At 42.2% G+C, this 21509-nt stretch overlaps 2 protein-coding genes across 3 annotated transcripts in view; one reads left to right on the top strand and one right to left on the bottom strand.

The window, feature by feature from the left end:
- Window positions 1-474: 474 nt before the first annotated feature.
- Window positions 475-7883, bottom strand: rtkn2 (rhotekin 2; the record flags this gene model as incomplete). Its single annotated transcript, XM_079168988.1, has 12 exons — window positions 475-2548; window positions 2846-2953; window positions 3188-3356; window positions 3622-3753; window positions 3831-3937; window positions 4473-4567; window positions 5141-5341; window positions 5678-5795; window positions 5877-5930; window positions 6065-6117; window positions 6209-6408; window positions 7746-7883. The coding sequence occupies 12 exons, from the start codon at window positions 7881-7883 to the stop codon at window positions 1848-1850; spliced, it is 2076 nt and encodes a 691-aa protein (XP_079025114.1). The 3' UTR covers window positions 475-1847.
- A 2190-nt stretch (window positions 7884-10073) lies between these two features.
- cep170aa (centrosomal protein 170Aa) overlaps window positions 10074-21509 on the top strand; it is a gene marked incomplete at its 3' end in the record, with an annotated part of 35344 nt that continues 23908 nt past the window's right edge. For both annotated transcript variants that reach the window (XM_079168388.1, XM_079168389.1), the window contains exons 1-3: window positions 10074-10162; window positions 18576-18635; window positions 19047-19193. In XM_079168388.1, coding sequence (XP_079024514.1) covers window positions 19089-19193 — 105 coding nt within the window. In that variant the 5' untranslated portion in view covers window positions 10074-10162; window positions 18576-18635; window positions 19047-19088. The remainder of the gene's footprint in view (window positions 10163-18575; window positions 18636-19046; window positions 19194-21509) is intronic.

The following is a 21509-nucleotide window of genomic DNA, read 5'->3' on the forward strand; positions in this document are numbered from 1 at the left end:
GGGGCAACAATTCCTGCTTTCACTCGGGCGACACAGTTAATATGAAACACTACAGAAATGTTGGCTTTCACTGTAACTGTCAGTAACATCGGCGTGTAATTCAATGTTCCTTAGTCTCTAGCATGCTCACTGCAACTGAAAATAGCCTGCGATTATGATGGACAACACAGGAAGTGCAATATAATCACTGTGGTGATTTTAGCTGTTACAGCCCGAGGAGTAACCACATTAAGACTAATGCTACGAGGTCTGACGCAGGAACCATCCCTTGTTTTTCCAGGTATATACAGTACTACATCAAAGTGACTAATGTGTCGGTAATACACACATCGCTAATATTGAGCAGCATCCTCTTTTGTGCAATCCATTCTCGGGTTCTTTCAAAGCTTAAACTAAATCCTCCTGTAATCCCCCCCCCCCCCCCCCCCAAATCTACATCTCCCCCTCTTGATTAAACAGAATTTTAGGGGGCGAGATAAAAAAGAAATGGGATTGCAGCTTTCACTGCACAGCCAATTTCAGAGAAAAGTAGCTAAACCTAATGTTTTGTACACTGTATATAATTATGAAGACCGTTCTTCAACATGTGACTGTTAAGTGGTTGAAATCTTTTAGTGGCTGCCAGTATTGGATACGTTCAAAACACAAGGGCATTCATAATTTTAGCCACTCCAAGGACTCATTCATTCGATTAAGTTCATGGCATTTACAGGCTGCAGTGTTAAATTATGTTGGACATACTGTGTGGCCACTGAAAACCAAGGTCACTCCATTATTAAGACCTCTGAGAAATGGAGAAGTCACATTAGTGCTTGCAATTGCTCCTAAAAACCCGTTCCCTTAAAATCAGCTATAGTGGTCATAAAGTTGTCACAGTGAGTGGAATAAGTCAATAGTTCCAAAAGGAATGACTCGTTCAGTCGGCCGATGGATCAATTCCAATTTGAGTGCTTTTGCAAAGGCTCTTTCTCCGCTCCATGTTCCAGAGCTGAGAAAAGAGCCTTTCTCTTTTAGTGGGATTGATGATGGCGGTGCTCGGGCCAACGTACAGCTTTCAATTTCGTCTATGGGTTGGCTGCACGTGAAAGAGTTCTTAAATGGAGAGTGGAGATACGATATCGATATTGTGATTGGAGGTGTCGACTGGGATTTGGGTCGCCGTGATGGACATTGTGAGGATCTTTTGTTTTTGAAGAGACCGGGTCAGCCGCCCATCCTTAAGGCTGAAGAAATGGGTCGACATTATTGGGAAAATACGACGAGAAAGTCGATACCAGTCTCTTATCTATCGGTGCAATGTGAAGTCGGCGCTGGTAGATGGTTAGCTTAGCTTAGCATAAAAACTGAAAGCAGGGGGCCTGACTCTGTCCAAAGGTAAAAAAAATAATCTACCAACCAACACCTTTAAAGATCACTAATTGATACATTTTATCTTGTCTATTTAATCTTTATAAAAACCAAAAGCATTACAATTTTACAGTTCAGTTTTTGGATTACAAAAAAACTTTTTTTCGAGTTTTCGAGGTGCTGGTAGGCAGATGTTGATACCTTTGGACAGAGCTAGGCTACCCGTTTCCAGTCTTTATGCTAAGCTAAGCTAAGCGCCTCCAGTTTCATATTTAGTGTAAAGATGAGAGTGATATTGTTCTTGTCAACAAAATTTGACTAAACCTTTCAATGTTGACCAATATCCAATTATTGCTCTTTAGGAGCATTAAAATATATATTGATATCTGATTCTATCAAGGCTTTCGAGCTCAATTAAAAAGTTGTAACTGTGTTGTAGATATTCATATTAGTGTTAGTATTAGTATTCATATTAGGTTAGTTAATATCGAAGGTCGAGGTCACAAGGCTTTACGGTTCATCCTCTCTCTGAAAGACTTCCTCAGTTTGCTCCTCGCTGCAGGAACAGGACCAGGACCGTGACTTGGTCTGAGGAAGGCGTGTTCACCTGCGGCCTCAGAGCTGTGGTGCTGGTGCTCCGGCTGCTGGAGAGGAGGCTGAGGCTGACTTTGTGGTTGTACATCCAGGACGCCCAATGGAGCGTTTTTCCGGCCGAGGGCTCCGGCTCCTCCAGCGTTGCCCCGCTGGAGCTGCTGGATGATGGCAGAGAATTTGGCATCCAAAGATGGTCTGCCAGTTTTGGACCTTGTGGCCGGGCGCGAAGTGCAAGTGTTCTCCTTCTCCTGGTATGAGGGAGGAAGAGGAGGATGATGATGATGAAGAGAGGTGGTGGGGAGGGGAGGTCTTGCAGGGCGGCTGGGAGGAGCATAAGGCTCTCTGTCAGAGGGCGGGGGTGGAGCACGCCGCTTCTTGTTGCCGATGGATGTAGAGCTGGTGTTGGGGCTTGAACAAGGGGTGGAGGTTTTGCTCTGGGACAGAATACCTCTCTGCACTACCACTGAATGGGACCCTCCAAACAGGGAGGACCAATTAGGCGCTTCCTTCTCCTCTTCGTGACCAATCAGAAAGCGGCCGTCTGTCTCTTCTATCTTGTTGTGGATGATGTCTGTGATGCTCTCGAACTTGCCAGGTGAATTTATACCTGCACGTAAAAAGTGAAATAGATGAGGCGAAATGTTAAATTAACGTTTTTTTTCTCCATATTTGATTAAAGTGGTTTTATTAAAATGCAGAAACAAATAATGTAAAAGAGTTTTATTTAAATGCTTCACCGCTTAAATTAAAGCAATTATGCGTGTTTGATATAACATATTAATATCACATTTGTTTTGAGCATCATATCTTCTATAAATAGACGTAATATACAAATCCTGAAGCCAGCGAATCATCAACCTCGGTCTAAGTCACTTCACCCACTCGCTCCAATTACTCTACTCACTGAGGTCATTGTAAACAGAGTCAGCCTGCTTGGTGAGGAAGAGTGATGGCTTCCGTGGTGACGCGACCTCAATCTTCATTAGCTGGTTGCAGCATTGCAGCCACTGGCCTGGTTGTAAACAAGGAGAGGCACGAGAGAGATAAAAGGTTATACTATCTTTTCTCGCTAAGTTTAGCTAAAAAACATGTGCAGCAACTTTTCTTGCCCAAACAGACCGACATACACGCACTCCACCACGAGCCCTTTTTAGGAAACATACCTGCTCTGTACACACTGTATGTAACCTATACTTTTTATATACACACACTTCTGCTGTATGTTTACACTGAAACACACACTCACTCTGATCATAGAGGTGCTGGTGGAGGGCGTCCAACCAGTCCTCCAGCTCCTGGCTGGTCTCTGTGGTGAAGACGATGCTCTCAGACCCCTCTGGTGACGGGTTGATGATGGACAGACTCCTGGATTTCTGGCCTGCTGACTCTTTCTCCATCACGCGGATCCGGGTGTCCTGCAGAAACAACACAGACAACTTAGCATAAGGTGACGGTGCTATTGCAGAAAACAAATGATTCAGCAGTAAAATGCCAAAGATGCAAGCAGGATATCAGTGAGTCATGTGGCATTTTTATTATTTTATTATTATATGTTTATTATCTGCAAATGTTAAAGGGATTATTTATCTAATAAATACATTCACACAGAAGCGTCAGTGTAACTTCTTCCCGTACTGTGTGATTTATCTAGTTGCCCTGTAGCCAGAGATTCGGTCTTACCTTGTTGACGGGTACGCTGAGAGTGGGCTGCACTTTAGCATCAATTTCTTCCGGGGTGAAGTAGCAAGACAAAATGCCAGAACTCAGCACGCAGTAAAGACTGCAGCAGCGGTACATCCCCTCCACAGTTTGCTGAAAAAAAACAACTAAAGTGTTAACCCAGGAACCAGCTATCGAGCTAACGCTAACGATAACAGCAGTGAACGCACCTTCTGGCTCAGGTAGCCGGTCATCATGCTCTGCTTCATGCAGGCCGGCTGGGCCACCAACCGGCAGCAGAGATTACCATAAAGTGGAAGCCAAGAGGACCACTCAGCTGTGTGGATGAAGATAAAACCTACATGTTAATAACGTACTATAAGCTTTTTAAAAAGGCCCTCGTTAAGAACTGTTTCAATCTGAAGTGAAAAGGTAAAAACCACCACAATTAAACAACTTTCCTTTTTATCATTTGTTAAATATTCCTAAACCTTTTAGGTTACAAAGGTGGAGTGTTACACCTCAAACACACATTAGAGAGCTGCTTCTTGTCATATGAGCGTTAGCAATAACCCGTAATGTGCACTGTGGATCTAAACACCACATGCTGCAAACTCATACCAAAAGTTTACTCCTGAAATTAAGAGCTAGATCACAGAAACCTGCCTCAGCGCTCACATTCTTATCCATTTAATCACTCACGCAAAGCAAGGAATGTTTACCACGGTGAACTTCAATCATTGGGTATTTTGTTGAATTTTAATGGTGTAAAAATACTGGATCATTACCACAGTACTGATTCAAATCAGGGACTAAAAAGCGTAATCCCTTTATAACCCCAGATATTAAATGTCTGTGCCTTTGCTTCTTACCGTCTTGGAGGACAATGAGGGAGTGAGACTGGAAGCTGCCTTCAGCCTCAGGCAGACACAGTGAAGTGTGGGCCAGCAGGTTGTACTTGGCTCCACTGGTACAGGTAGAAGTACACACAAACACATACACAGAGTTTAGCGTCCTTCAAAGTGTCCTGCATTGACTTATTTTCATTCCTTGGCTTCCCGGGCTTAACCATAAAAGATTCATGCTCAACTCTAACCCTCATATTAAAGAGACTAACCCTTCAACTCCAACATGTGCACACATACCCAGCAGTTTCTGCTTTGTAAATTATCTCTTTGTTCAAAGGCCTAATGATCCCGATGTTTCTTCTCCACTGACAGCTGGTTTGTATCACTTACAGATGTTCAGTTTGAGAGATTTAAATGCCGTTGAGTACAAATAAAATACAGCTGGGCGGGAACATTAAAAACATGCACTTTTTTCAATAAAATAGTTATTATTGGCACGAAAACACAATCAGTGAATGTCCCTGAGCATGTCAGTATTCAAAACCCGAAATGATTGGTTTACGTCGGTGTACAGTGTGGCTACACCATTCGTTCCAGTAACAAGCGATAACTGAGTCTGTTCCCAACTGCAAGAATCTTAAACCTAGAGCCCGGAGTCTGTAAAGGGTTTTATGGGGAAGCACAATACATACAAGGGGATGGGGTTGTACTGCAGGAAGGTGTCAGGGTCCGGACTGTCCAGCAGAGGGCTCAGCTTCTTCCCAGCCGTCTTTCCAAAGGAGTGGCGGAGCTTCTTGGCCAGTTTCTTTGGCGTATTTGCCATCGTGAGCTCTTCCTCCAGGGCACAGCTCCACAGCTCCACCCTCAGCTCAAACTGAGGAACTGCTTCTTTACTATGAGAGGACGGAGACGTTTCAATCAGAGCATAAACAATCAAATGTATATAAACCAAGATTAAAAACCAACTTAAAACAAAACACTGAAGATTTATAAATAATAAATGTCACAGTGATTGTGACCTGGAATATTCCTAACAATGGATGAGTCAGTGTTTGTAGAAATAAACTCAAATACATATTCTGATATTCATGATACTAAATAAAGAACACATTTCCAGCAACATACTCAATTTCTTTCCACCACTGCACAGCAGCACCAACATGGGGCTTCCCAAAAGTAAGTGCAGCTGTTCTAAGCGTATTATACTGCTTATTGGACTAAATACTCACAAGACGGTGACTCCCTCAAAGCAGATATCAGTGACCGATCTGTCCACCACCACCATTTCTGTGTCAAACACCTCCGAGCCCATCTGCATCAGGCAGAACACGGCCACCCGACGGGAGCCTGACAAACACGAGAGGTGAAATGACATGAGGCGAAGCTAAACAGAGGGCACGAGAGGAAGCAAAGCAAAGACAAACTTACTCCCTCTGTTGTTGAAGTAGGCGGAATCCCTCCACATCAAAGGCATGCGCAGCCCTAAATCAGCAGAGGGAACAAATGAATTAACTCTTTATCCATTTTGTGAAACTAAATTATCTTAGGTGTCAGAGTTATTACGCACAGACACTCTCCAGTGTTGAACTATTCTGAACAGAGGGGAGAGATCTTACCAGACATTGCAATTGTCCCATTACAGGGCACACGATCATCTGGATCTGAACATCTGAAATAAAATTTAAAAAATACAAACCTTATAATAACTGTGCTGAAACACCCTCCACACCCGAGAACACAGCGAGCATCCAGCTCCTCACCTCATGCCTGCTCCAATCCCGTGCTGCTCCTCTTTCTTCTTCTGCAGCTGTGCGAGATAAGCCTTGATCCTGGCGTTACAGGTCAGCAGGTTCTTGGAGGCGTTGAGAACCTGCTCTCTCTTACTGCAGGCCAGCAGCAGCTTGTACGAACCCTCGCGCATTCGCATCTCAAAGTCCAGCTTTTCCTGCATGTCGGTGTTCTTCTCAGACAGAACACGCAAAAGGAAAAAAATGACCAAAAACACACACACAACAAGAATGAAAACAAGGACCAAAGTGGAGTTAAAGTGAAGTTGCCCTTGAATGTTGTTTTCGGGCAAGTGTTGTTCCACCACTCAGTGAAGTGCAGCAACGCACATAAATTATACACACAAACAAGAACCTTTTTATGACAACCTGCCACCTCTTCCAGAGTGCTTAACTCTGCACTTAACCTTGTGTGCCTCTGAATCAGAGTTTTTTTTTTTTGGCAGAGACGAATGAGTGATTTGCAGCACCAAACTTTCTTTCTGGCACAAGCGGAGCGACAACTTTCAGGGTTCCTTGCAACAGATGGACCACGACCAAATATCACAAGGCTCTCAGGAAATGTGATTCTTCTTGGCTGCCACCACAGGAGGGTACAGGCACCGCCACAATCACATTTGACAATGATACGCTTGAAAATGTCACACTTGAAGAGCAACCTTTGTGGCAGATCCTGAGAGGAACTGATGCGAGCAGATTTGGGAGAGGAGTGGTTATGAACAGCACTAATAATCAGTTAGATTCATTATGATCAACATACTGTGTGTGTATATGCTCGATGGGACGAAATAGTGAGCACATGACTTTATGCAGATGGTGATATATAAGTGAGCAGTGGCAGGAAAAATGTGTTTGGGTAGTTTTAACTTACATATCTGTGGCCTAGATGGAGTAATAAATTCTAAATATCGCCTTTTCAATTTGGAAATGTGGTCTTGGTGAGGTTATAAATAGTCAAGGGAAGTTCAGATGTACATGCACAGTTGTTTTAGGGATACAAACATCTTATTACAAACTAAAATATGAACCTTTAGCTTCTTATAAATCTGTGGTATGTACAAACACATTCACTTCCTCTACTGTTTGCAGACTGTCACTCAGAAGATGTGGGCGTTTGGTCTGCAATGATATTAGAGGAGAGCTTTATTCCTGCTCATGCTCAGCAGCATTCAACAATGCACAGTACGTGGATCTGGTTTCAGGGACCCGAATGACGATAAAAGGGTCAACTCCCGTATTGGATAACAAACGGCCCACCGGGGCTAGTGTGTGTGTGTGTGTGTGTGTGTGTGTGTGTGTGTGTGTGTGTGTGCGTGTGTGTGTGTGCTTCAGAAAGAGACGTTATACAATTAAAGTCGTTATTTGCACGTTATTTGATCACAGTCTATCGAATAGTTGTTATTGAATCAGTGTAAACTTAAACCGCTGATTAGCTTGTTTACGTCATTATGAATCGTGTTGACGGCAGAGCACGCGCGACCCCCCCGTAACGTTATCCGTTTGATCGTACCTCTGTCTGCAGGAACAACGTGCTCTGTCGTATTTTCTTCCGTTTAATCTCCATGGCCACCGCGGAACCGGCCGACAACAACGACGAACCGGAGCTCCCGTTTCGCTTGGTAGTTTGAACGTCCCGCGGATCGTCCATGTTGTCCGTTCATTCGCTAGCAAACAGCACGAGCGGCGCGTTCCTGCTCCAAATGACAACGCCCCTCCAACGGACAGGGGGGGGGGGGGGTTTCGATTTGTGACACCTCTTGTGCCGCAATGACGATATTGTCAGTTAAACTAAAATTACGTATAACTTCTAATACGGATACCACTAATTTTTTTTTAAAAACACACAAAGGTAAATGTCGGTGTTCCGGATTAAAAGCAAACTGTGATGAAGTAGCTTACAATAGCTAAAATAAAAAATAAAAAAAGTCTACAGAGTCTGTTGTTCGAAAAACAAACAACGCTCCGCCCTCGCCAGCTGGTACTCCCAAAGACTTAATCGAGTGCTTTCACGTCGACAGGGAGTGAGGCAGACAACGTTGTCAATTTTGAATATTTTTTTTAAAGCAAAAAAATATCTAATGTTTTTGGCTCTTATTTTAGTGGGGATGCACATTTCAAATACTTTAAAACTTAAATGAAGTCGTTGATATTCAACTATCACTTTTGCAGCCTGGTGCGGAGTTCTCTGAGTAGACTGGCCTGATTATTCTTTTATGTTTTAATATATGCAAACAAAACATTTCAGTGAACTCAAAGTGCATTAATTATTCCGCCTATTTTCAGATGCCAATATGTTTTAAAGCTTGCAGTCACTACGACAGTATAATGTCATAAGCTAACATGAAATATCGTTTCAAAATGAATGTAATGTTGTTATGTTCTTGTTGCAAAATCATTTAATTCGATCGTTTATGTAAATGTGTTGTTTGGTTCCCGGACATCCTTCTTAATTTGAGCTGCGCATAGTGCAGCAGACACATCATGGTAAAGTCACAAAACACCCTGAAACGTGACCAGTGAGTCCAGGAAACCCGCCCTCCCGGTTCTGGCTGACGGCTTCTGGTCGAGTTGGAAGCAGCGTCCATGGTTGGAAGTGTAGACGCAGGCGCTGCTCTGGATGAACTGTGTCAAGCTAGACAGAGACGTACACCTAAGCCCCGGAAATTACGACATCTGCTCTCAAAATTAAAAGTTTTTTTTTTATTTTTCTGAAAATTAAAATGAGATAAGATGCATGTCTAATCCTCTGATCCAGTGATGTCAGCTACTTTGCCATCTGTAGAGTATTTGTCTTTTGCCATAAGCTGTAAATGTCTGTAGGTGTTATTTCAGCTGCATCTGATTTATTATAGTCCAATCAACATGACCATGTTAAATGAAAAACCACATGAATGCAAAAATTAAGCTTCGGTTCTTGTAGCCTACTTCAGTCAAAAACCTTGACCTTTCTCCTAGTAAGAAATAAAACGTATTAAACAAGTTATACAAAAAAACAACAACAATGTACTATTACAAAATATTTTCTCCTGAGTTTAGGCATATACATCCAATTGAGTATATGTGCACCCACATAACTAAGCCTAACTACTTATATTTGAATACAATAATTAAGACACACGCCTTCATTATGATGAACATTTAAAAATAAGTGACACTATGTTAGAACTGTCTTATTAGTTTCATCTTCTACATGGACATCAAGACAATGTTTTGTCACATTTTTCGAATGAATTGTTTGATTATTGATTTGTTACATTAGAAATCTATATTATGTTTTTAGTTGTGGTGGGACTAGGTTGCCATATCTCCTCAGTGAAGCTCTGTTAATTTGCATTTAAGGTTTTAAAATTGAATAGTTTAAAATTGATCAACAATTAGCTTCATTGTGGACACACACAATAAATTAGACTGGTCTTAAGTTGCTCTCAATGTACTTACGGTACACACAGTTCAAAAACAAACAAAACAATTTAGTTAAAATAGACTTATAAATAAAAAAGGACAACAAAGCTGAACAAATACATATAAATATATAACTATTATGTTTGTACAAGGAGGTGAAAAAAAACTTTTATATCACAGTTGTCAGTAAGTGCTAATCTCTCCCCACAGATTTAGGGATGTTGAACTTAATCTGTGGTCACATGATTAACTGTGCATATGGTTGCCTGGCGATGCTTGACACATCCCACACTCACAAATCGTGGTCGCTCTGATTTTATTCTGAAAGTGTTCACCGGAGGTTGTGTGTTTACCATTCCCGCTGACCTGACGCGTCTTTCACAGGATGTCGGTCGGCTCGCGTCTCGCCGCTGTTTTGCAGGGAGAGAAGCGTTACCGCTGAGCGACGGAGGGAGAGAAGGCCGACGCACGGAGCCAAGACTGAACACACCTTCAACTGAAACACGCACCAGAGAGGAAAAACGGGTGAGAGGAGCGGGTACTTTACTTCTCACACTAAAACCTGCATTCACTTTGCATGCATAAAATGTAATAAGCGAGAATACCATGTTGTGACTGGGTGGCTACCGGTTTACTGATGGCAGCAGCATGACCAGCCTGCTCCGCCTTTGTAAAGCGACACAGCCTCGACATTTTAAAAAAATAATAAAAAAACACCGGCCACGTCCGTCCTCTGTGCTATTACTATTTGTTATTGCCTTGTTGGTTATATTAGACGCTCCCTTCTGTAACCGCACGGAGGCTAAGGAGACAGGATGCACATCACAGTGAAGGTCGCTTTGTGTTTTATCTCATTGGAAACACACTAAACTCCGGGGTCCTCCTTTGAGTCTCTTTATATTGGCTGAAGTGTATATTACGGCACCGTAGGCCTATTCCACTAAGTAATGTAGCTTCAGAGTGTGTTTTTTCCCTAAATCGGACCCTCCTCCTCCTCCTCCTCCTCTCCTCCTGTGAGGAGGCTTTGTTTTCGTGGGGCAGATGTAGCTGGCCTACATGCATCCGCTCTCTTTGTGTTGAGTTTGATTCTCGCTGTCATCATCACATGAGATGTATAAACTTAGGGGGGAAATAGGGGGAAAATATGTGCCACGACTGCATTACAGTGTCTTTAACACTGATATCTCATCACACATTGACACATATATCTAAGACGTCTTATTTGAATGCCTCCGCCATACAAATGTATGCAAACATTTTTTTAAATTGTGTAATTATTGTCTATGTATCAGGTCACAGAATTAGGGATGGATTTAGTGCAAAATGCTAGATGCATGGCAAATACCAAAGTTACACAACTGTTGAAAACATTTGTAAGCAGCAGCTTGATTTTATTATCATGATCATATCTCTTAATTGTATTTAGTGTTGTTAAAGGGAGACTAACCAGTGGAGACAGCATTTTGTCCAGGTCAGGGTTTATAACTCTCATACTGCACCGCTGTGTCCCTCTATAGGCTGCACACCACTGAGTCTGGTTAGTCTCCTCCTCCCTCAGCTGTACGAATTCAAATTTTTTTTTTGACTTTGAGCCATAGAATGTGCAGATAATACCATCCAGTCCGGCGTTGCTCCTTTCCTTTTTAGACCTTTTTTTTCCTGCCTCCTTCCTGTCCTCCCCGCAAATGTGGTTTGCCAGCAGGCTGGTTGTCTCTACGGGCGGTTGCATTTTTTAAAAACTGTGTCAGTGTCACAGGACGGACTCTCAGAGAGGAAGCAGCAGCAGCAGCAGCAATGTCCCAGCTAGACTGAGGCCCAGCCTTCCTTTATACGTGTCCACTTACACAGTTACAGAGGAGGCGATAACTGAGGCAAATGCATAGAAATAGTGCACTCAGACTTCTTATATATCTATCTCTTAAAGGTGTTTCTGCTCAGTATTATGATACACGGGCCAAAGAGCAGAATATCCATGTTTGTAATGGTTTCCGTCAGTAACGTGAACCTGTTTTCTCCTCTAGTCCATAGTTGTGGTTGAGGACTTGCCTGGCCGGCCCATGGCCATTGTGTATTGAAGGAAGTTTAGGAAGTGAGTTCACTTTTACTTCAGTGGTGAGGAGGGAGTGTTATTTGTGACTAAAAAAACAATCCAGCCTGGAACTCAATATTTGTAATGTCTTCTATTCTCTTCAACGTGTTCTTGTACCGGGATGACTTTGGCTAAAAATAGCAGTGGAACTCACGTCAGTGATCTGCTTTTTTAGAAACTTTGAAAGGGCGACGAGAGTCAGATGGCGACGCTGCGGCTTATGTGACGAGTCAGAGAGTCAAGGGAGGTGAATAGAAACGTGTGTGGAAGAGACAGGCTAGCAGTTTACATACATGATCATCAGCCTCTCCCTTGTTATGGAACATGAAGGGCGTGTCTGGGCTTCTTTTCCTTTTTCTGCGTAGAACTTCTCGAAATGACTAATAAAACAGAGCGAGCTTCACATCTGTTTCGGGGTGGGACATGCTCCCCTCTGGGTTATGTTGTGCTTCTTTCCACTGCAGATATTGATCTCGTATTTGGGCCGTCTCCATCTCTTCCTCTGGTTGTCCTGTTATGCCAACGTTGATCGTTGTGTTTTTTCTCTCTCTCTCCTAAGTGCCAGTGTGGATTTCACTATTTCTGTCTGCTGCTGCTGAGGCTATTGCTGTGGGCAGCATAAATGCTGCTGTCATAATCAACATGGAGGGTTGGCCAAATACTAATGTTCCCCTTAAAGGGCCACGGCTCAGTCATTATCTGCTCAGCAGGGGCCACGCAGGGCCATGAAAACACTCAAACCAACAGTCAACCTGAAGCACTGTGTGCTTTGGCTTCTGTTGGTGCTTAATACAGTTATTTATGCATATGACCGTATTATTCAATAATGTTGCAGAGGGTAAATTGATTACCCCAGTTGAAATACCTTTTTGTTTTCAGGAATAGAGTTTTAAGGATGTAAATTCAGGATATACAATACATCATAACACAGTTTTCACTATGGATTTATCTGCCACTTATCTTTTCCAGTAATTGTTTGATCTATAAAAAGGACAGAAATAAGTGAACAAAACGATTGTTCGTATTGTGACGTATTAAATTATTTTCTTTTTGTCTTAATGTTTGACTTTCAGTGACATAAAGCAAAGAAAAGCAGCAAATTCTTCACGTTACAGAAGCTTGAACTCAAACATTAGTGTTTAATCAACTCTCAAAATATCTGTTGACTAACGCATTAATCAACTGACATGTTCTGCTCTATTATCACATGTATTGCTCTAACATTTAGATGGTTAATTCTAGTTCGTGAATTAGTTTACTCCACATTCTTCTGCTCTTATGCGTCTTTGTCAAAGCTGCCTCCAGAAATACGTCCTGAAGAACGTTGTGCACACGCGCTTCAGGAGAATGAATTTGATGCACCAAGAATGACTCTGCTGCTGCTGCTGCAGGCCATGTGCTTCATTAACTCCCTTTGGATTATTAACAATCTATTTTTTTGTTATCTCTTTATCAGTACACGCTTGTTCAGAGCATCGGGTAACCCTCTCTTAGACTCCAGGGGGATAATAACTTCTCACTTTCTCAGATACCGGCTGGAAGGCGGGCGGTGTTTTTAAAACACGGTTAATAACGTCGGTGTGAATGTAGGTCTGTAGGTCACGTGGAGCACAGGGATCAGCGAGCATGTGGCGGGTCCGTGTCTTATGGACGGGTCTGAGCTGTTTTGTGTCCGGTGATAACAATAAAGCAGGCTGTTCGGATGCTGGCTACGTGGAGGTGTTCTGCTTGTTTGTTCCTCTCGCCAACTGCTCATGTGATGCCCGTGGCCGCTTTTCTGCACCATATGGTGTTTTCTGCTGCATGGGACACTTTTTCTTTTTCTTTTTGTTACCCACATGCTGCATGTAGGCTATAAGCCCCATTAACACACATAAAGCCACACGTGCACACTCAAGTTTCAGCAGATTTGAGGTGCTGTACTGACACCACAGTGATGAATTATCTCCATGCACGGTGCTGTGGTCCAGTCGTTCGAGATGAATGCTGCTGTTCAGTCTTTATTTCTGCATAAATTCAGAAATATTCCAAATGAATTCAATTTGTTTTGTCCTAATACATAGAATCTTACTGGTAAATCCACTAAACTACCGTCATACATCCAGTTGTAGTTGACTAGTGATTGTTTTGCTCGTCTATTCTTTATTTATGAGGAGAGGTAAAGTAGGCCAACTACATTAAAATGTCAAAAGGAATCAAAGACTTAAAAGACTGATATCCCCGGAGCAGCCATGGCGTGCTCCTTTGTGCACTCTCAAATTTGAGGCCGGGAACATTTCATACAGACTGTATTATTTAACTTCTATCAAACGAAACTTTTTGTTGTGATTGTCTGGCTGCTCCGTGGAGCTGTAGCCAGTTGTCATTCAAAGGGATACACACAGACATTACAGGACTGGAAGTATCATAACAATAGAGTGTCAGAGTGTGTTTAGGGAAGTGCAATGAACTCCGTGAAAACAGTAATGCTCGCAGGTGATGAAGTAAGATTTTAAAAAGGGGGGAATAGAGCAGCAACTTCTAGCTCACATCGGCCGAGCTGACAACATTGTGTCTGCTCGTTATCTGCATCAGAGGAAAAGCCCAGTTTCTCTTCTTGTTCAAAGTTTGGAGAAGAACAAACGATTGTCTGCCTCCACTGCACTCTTTCATGTCTGTAGATCTACCGTGGAGCCCGTCATTGGGGACCGCCAGGCTTCTGTCTGTCTGTCCGTTTGTCCGGAGGTTGCTCCACTGTCTCGTCTTGCCTGGTTTGTTCTTTATACCCCCAGGGTCTGGGGGGGGGGGGGGGGCTTCCTTCCTTTCTCCCAAAACACCTCCAGGGTTGCAAGACCAATTCAGGGTCCCTTATCACCCATTGATTTACTGACCTGACATCAGCGTTTTCAAAGGGAACAGGCTGCTGCTCTTCTGTTGGTCTTGACCTTCAATGTACTTTCCTTCTATTGGTTTTTACTCACACCTTTTACTCACATACCCGTTATTCTCTTTGTTTCCGCTGTTGCAAAGCTGCAATATTGACTCTATTATTTATTACATTTTAGTTTCATGCATAAAGTGTTTAATCCACAAGAGTCATGTTTTGTTTCTCTGTAGAGTTTAATTAGTTTAAATCTTTTCTTTGGGCTATAACTGCTCCAGCTCCTCTAACTACAGAGGGCTATTTATATCAGATCCGCTTCTGCTGCTGCTGCTGCTGCTGCTGTTGTTGTTGTAAACATTAAATGCATCACCTCCTGCCTCCAGAGGATTTCTCCTGGGAAAGACCACAGACGTGGAAGTTCAGAGCGATAAATGCCTCATACATTTGCACCTTTTTTGGTTTTCTCAATCAGCAAGCAGCAAAATATGACATATGTCAATATCTATCTGTTGTCATTAAACACTATGGAGCTATTCAAGCATGGTTTTAACTTTATGAGTGGTTTTATTATGCACTGTAGCTACTGGTACGTTTTGATGTGGCGACACTGAGATACATGTTTTTCAATGTGGGTCGACAACCACACCCAGAGGCTAAGTTTGGCTCCCATCATCAGACCACAATGTGGACGTACGAGTCCGTCTCTTTCTCCCCTACTTTATTTCTCACTTTGGTTTGCTTAACAATTGTGTGTTTGTATAAATGTGTGTGTGTGTGTGTGTGTGGAGGAGACACACAGCAGCTGTCACTGTGTGTGTGTGATGCGGTCTGAGTCAGCTATTAGGGTTGCTGTGGTGATGTGAAGGTCTGGGAGGGTGAGAGGCAGATGAGTCGTGGAGTTGCGTCATTCTGGGATACGCTCTGGAGCCGGATGCTGTGTGGAGAGCAGCAGCCATGTGTCGCAGCACAGAAACATATTAGGGGAGGAGGACGGTAAACAATGTCCTTTACATCACTTCCTGTCCCCTATCAGACATCCTCTGTGATTGGCTCGTTCGGAGTGGAGGGAAAAGATACGAATTGTTGGAAAGACAAGAAAAATATTGAGCTGGAGAACAGAAACACAGCGATTAGCCACAGCTAATTGATCCGATTATCCAGCAGTGCTTTATAATCACCCCACTTATTTCTAATGTCTGAATATTGAATAATATAATGGATATTAATAGCCGTGCTCATACTCATTTGCTTCAAATCTGCACCTTTTGTTGGTGTTATGAGATGATTTTCCTCATGACAATGTGATTCAGCTGTGAATGAGCAGCCTCGCTGGAGATGACACGTGTTGTTTTTATGAACGCCAGACAGACAGACAGACAGTCATCAAATCAACATCAGATGCACTGGAAGTGCACAGCATGCTTCCTGTCTCTTCACTGTCCATCTCCTCTATACAAAGAATTCACAGTCATCTTAGAATAATCCAGCCTTTCACTCCTTCATTCTTTGTGTGTGTGTGTGTGTGAGTGTGTGTGTGTGTGTGTGTGTGTGTGTGTGTGTGTGTGTGTGTGTGTGTGTGTGTGTGTGTGTGTGTGTGTGTGTGTGTGTGTGTGTGTGTGAGTGTGTGTTTGTGTGTCTGTGTGAGTGTGCCACTATCTCAACATTGAAAGGACTGCTTCACATTTCAGATGATAACAGTTAGCATTTACCGCTGTAGGTCTGTCATTGTAAGTTATTGGAAGCAGACAATTTTAGGCACAATGGTGGGAATGATTGGTTCATCCAAATTACAAAAAAACATAAACATATTTTCTCATATTTTCCTGTTTTTATTGGAATAACATTCGCTATTAGTAATGATTCATTTTAAATCTATTACTATCCTAATAATGTTCTATTTATATCTTTTTTGATATGGATGACAATGTGCAACGCTGCAAACCCTGTATGTGTACAATTTACTGTTAAAAAACGACAAAGAAAAAGAAGCAGAGAATATTTAGCATTTTGCTTGAAAATATTATCACGACAGTTGCTGATTAGATTTCTGACGATTAATTCAGTTTTTTTCTTTATTATCCAGACTGAAGGGGATTCCATTTTTTGCTGAGGATTTTTTTAATACTTTAAACCCCATCAATTTAATTCCATTCACTTCCAATGTATTGAGGTGGAGGCTAAAATCCAAGATATTCCGTAGGTATCTCAAAATCTACCTTTGTGTGTGGCTAGACACTCGCAGAGTTAAGTGAGGAAATGTGTTTTTTTTGTATTTTGTCTGAACTAACCGCCTAACATCAGGACTGTAAGGAGCACATGTAAAGCAGACGCCATCCTTCAGACCTACCGCTGCATTCCTCCTGCTGCGCCGTGTCTTTCATGTGCGATAGCAAGAAGGTTTCTTTAATGTGCACCACACAGGCTGGTGGGCTTCGTATTCAGGCTCCTCGACCACATTCTCGTTAATGTTGCATTTCTGCAGTGAGTGTGCAGTGGTTATTGACACGGCAGGGCCTTCAGATGCTTTGGTGCCAGTGCGGAGGAGAAACCACACTTAATTATAGTGTAATGGCAGTGCTGGTGTTTAATTGTTGGCTTTCTCTGATAGTGTGGTGCTCCAGTGTAATATCTACACACAATACCTCTTCCATATTCCTAATATACTTGTTCCATGGGTAGTTGAAGATGCACGCTATTGGTCTGGTTTGGACACACCAATCTTGTCAATGAGCTTGCGACTGATATGAAAATATGACCAAAACACACTTAATCTGTGGCAGCGTGTTGCAGCAGATTACTTATACCAGAGTACTTAACAACTGTCTAAAATGTCCTCATTAAGCGTTTCACGTATATCACATAAAATGGTTGGATATTCTGAGCTGTTACTGTGATGAAAACTGATCCCGTTTACATCAGAGACAGCTGTTGCTTTGGTGCCGTCACGTTCTCAACAGCTCCGTGCGAGGAACTGTCAGAGGTGTGCGGTTGATTAAAATTGTACCCGTGGGATTATTGCGTTGGTATACCAAGTACTTATGAGGTCAACTGAGCAAAAGCTTAGCTCAATAATCTTTAATTCCCTCTCTGATTGGCTTTTCTTGGCACTTTCTACACACGACAGAGCTCCTGTTATTTTAGCGCCGCTTAAATTTGCCGTGAAAAGCTTCTTTTTGCATGTTTGATAGTGAAATAAATAATTATGAACCGTATTAAGATTGCCTAAACCTCTGTATGTAATTCAACATTAAGGTGTAACCAAACGCAGCAATCTATTTTGAATGTTGTTGTTTTTTAAACTGAGGTAACCGATTCTCCACTTCATTCGAAGAGGCTCCACTCTGTTTCGTTGTCATCTTGTGACGGTGTGAAAAGTTAAATTAGAAAAAAAAGGTACTTTTAGGCTGTTTACAGCCAGTGACTCATCCCATAGCCAAAAGCAGTTAGTTAGTTCTGCTTAATCTGTTGTTCCTCTCGGCTTTGAGCAGCATGAAAGTCGCTGTTGCTGGCTCTGACCTCCTTTCCTGCTCTTCTGGAAGAGAGAGAGAGCGAGGGGAGGAGGTGGGCAGCAGGGGAAAATAAATGTCCTGCTGGGGAGCCCAGCCAACATTCCTACATCACTTCCTCCTCCAACATCTGGCAATGATCAGGGCGGGCAGAGAGAGAGAGAGAGAGAAAGAGAGGACGTATCTCCCTGGTTGGCTCAGTGTTCATTTCCAGGAGTAGACGCAGCGGCATCACATTGCAAGACCGCCCACTCCACCTCATTCCCCCTCCTCCCGGCTAAACAAAGCAAGATGGAGTGTTCTCGTTCTGTGCATCTCCACCAATGTTTACACTTTATTTGCTGCCTTTATTGCCTCACATATTCTTTTCATACATCTCGGCTATTTGTGTCATGTTGCAGAGAAATACGTTATGTGTGTTTGCACTGCTTCTGTGAATATAAATGAAAGAACATCTTTTCCTTTCTTCTCCTCCCTCAGGATGGCCTAGCCGTGTTGTGTTGCCAGCAGTTGATCAGCAGTGAGCTACCTGGACCACAGGTGTGTAATACAACTCACTTCTTTATAACAACTTACTTACATGATGTTTGCAAATACTAAAAAAAAATGTCTCTTCTAGAAATGCTAATATTAATTGACTGTTGCATATTGCAAGGTTGACTCTGATAATGGACCGACACTGGGATGAGTTATCCTCTTTTAACCGTACAATATGCAGAGACTTCCTTTTATATTTTAATTCCTCCTTATCACAGCACTGTGTGTGTGTTTGGACTTAATTGGTTCAACAAAGCAAGTGTCCCTGCTGTTATTTTATAGGTTATCTCCATCCATTAAACTGTTTCAGCATTTCAGTAGATGTGAGGTTGTTTAGATGATGACGGAGCAATTTGAATACTGAGCGTGAAGATCATTAAGAGAACTGTTTCAACGCTGTTTATTAAACTGCAGATTAGCTGATTCTCTGCTCAGAGGCAGCAGCGGGTCGCAGAGATGAGTGTGACCTCGTGGTTCCTGGTGAGCAGCGGGGGCACTCGCCACCGACTCCCCCGGGAAATGATCTTTGTGGGCCGGGATGACTGCGAGCTCATGCTACAGGTGACAACACTTTTATTTCACTTAAATAAACCAGCGTGGGCGAAGTGTGTTTGTTGTGTTTTCGCCGTAGAAGTGGCTGTCTTTAGTCAAGAAAAAACGCAGTCTGATAACAGCTTGAGTCTTAGTAAGTTACTAAGTCCTAAGATAGTATGATAACCAGATAACACACAGAGCCTGACACTCATGCGAGCGGCTCATTTCAGTCATATAAATAACCTGCTGATCTCACAGCGGTCTGTTACATAAGCTAACTGTTTACAAATGTTTCAATGCTCATGCTGTTGCTCTTGCAGTAGCAGAAACTGTTTATATGTTATCATATTAGTGTGTATATGTACTGTGTGGGTGTGTGTGTGTGTGTGTGTGTACTGCGGTGGTGTCTGTGCAGCTGTGCATACATCCAGGGAGACCATGTGTATGCTTGCTCTTGTTTACCTCTGGTCACTGCACTATTAATAGAAAGTGGGGCAGATACCTCCTGAGTTAGATGTTATCTGACTGAGTGGGATGTAGTGTGTAGAGGGAGCATCCATGGCAGCAGTCTCTGTTATGACAGTATATTTTAGTTTTCACTGGTACCGGTGTCGCTCTCTGATGTTTATTCATTTTTACTGTGTTTGTTGAAATCAGCCTCACTTTTCAGATTGGGCTATCTATCTTATGAAATCACTGTTTTTAATATGACCTCATTAAATTAGAGTTGTTTCTAAGATTCTACTTTCTATGCAGCACTTTGTAAACGAATCAAAACACAAGTATTGTAGAATTATTATGAGCTAAAAACAAATGATGCTCTATGCCTTCTAGATATAATTAACTAATCCAAACATAGAATTGTAATTCATTTCTGGGGTTTCTGGGTTGTAGAGGCTGAATCATAAAACAGGCTTATAAAATCATACAATATGTATTTCATTTCATGACTGATTGAAGTCATTTTAACTTGTGAAGTTTTTGAGCTTCAAGCTATTCATCGGTAAAACTGAGTTTAGCCTAAAAATGGTCAGTGTGGTCTCTAATTTATATAAAATTGGATTAAAGTATAAAGTATTATTTGGTGGTTATAGAGTTTATGTTTTGCTGTTGAAGTTTATGAATAGACTGAGACTCTAACTATTAAGGTGAGAGGGTTTTATATTTTGATGTTCCAGTCTAAATGAGAATAACACAAATTTGATTTGAAGTTTTTAAAATATACTGAAACACGACTTCTATGCATTCTACAAATGTCACTTAGACGTGTACGTATACATAAAACTTGAGAAGTGCTCGCTGTTCTGCGGCTATTGATTGTATCACGAAACCTCCAGCTGTCATAGACTCACAGACGTTCACAAGGTCAAGAATACACTTTAAATTGAGAAATACTACTTTATTTAAGAAGACGTTTCACACTTACAGACAGCAGCACTGTGTCTTTAGTTGACCTTTCAGTTCGCTGATTGCTGAGTTTGTATTAGTTTGCCTGCTGACCTAAATCCTCTCACAGCTCTGTGATGAGGAAACATCAAGAGAGAAGTGATAAGTCTCATCTGCTGAAGCAAGGAGAGTTTTAATATGTCTCAGTCGACGTGAATGTGTTATTGTATTCATATCCTTGTGATGTCTTTATAATGATAGAAAGATTCGGGAAAGCTTCCAAATTGAAGACATTTTTGGGCTTTTTTGTGTTTGTGTGCTACTTTGTGTAGCTGATTAGTTGTCCTCCATGTGACTGCTTTACAGAGCCGAGGCCTCATCACATGGCGAAACGTTAAGGTCAGCTCGTGTCATGACCCAAGTAAAACACACTCGCAGACGGAATATCAAATATAAAATGATTGTATGACAGAATTATTACTCGCTACAAGCTCTGGCCTCATGATCAGAGCATTTATTTATTAAAAAGGGGGAAGGAGTGTAGTAAATACACAGTTTCCATGATGTCAGCCTAAATCATATAATAGTCAGTGAGGCTATTAAAGCTCTTTCTGTCTCTCAGAATTATTCCCTCTGGCTCCTATAGCTCAACTCATCTGCAGTGTGTGTGTGTGTGTGTGTGTGTGTGTGTGTGTTTCTTCTTTCCTTGATGAATCAGATTCGCCTCATGACTTTATCCCTCCCTCTTCTTGTTATCTTTTTTATCTCCTTCTCGTTCACTCATTACTCCACATCTGTATTCTCAGTTGCCTCGGCACATATTCGCTTGGTCAGCAGTTTATCCGTGCGTAGCAGCCTGAGTCTGCTCTATCCTGCGGTGTGAGGTACAACAAGCAGCTCCGTCCGTTTCTATCCTGTTAGATCGAGACTAATCTCACTAAGGTGATCTGTTGGGAG

The sequence above is a fragment of the Pholis gunnellus genome (genome assembly GCF_910591455.1).
Source record: "Pholis gunnellus genome assembly, chromosome: 11".
NCBI classification, from domain to species: Eukaryota; Metazoa; Chordata; class Actinopteri; order Perciformes; family Pholidae; genus Pholis; species Pholis gunnellus.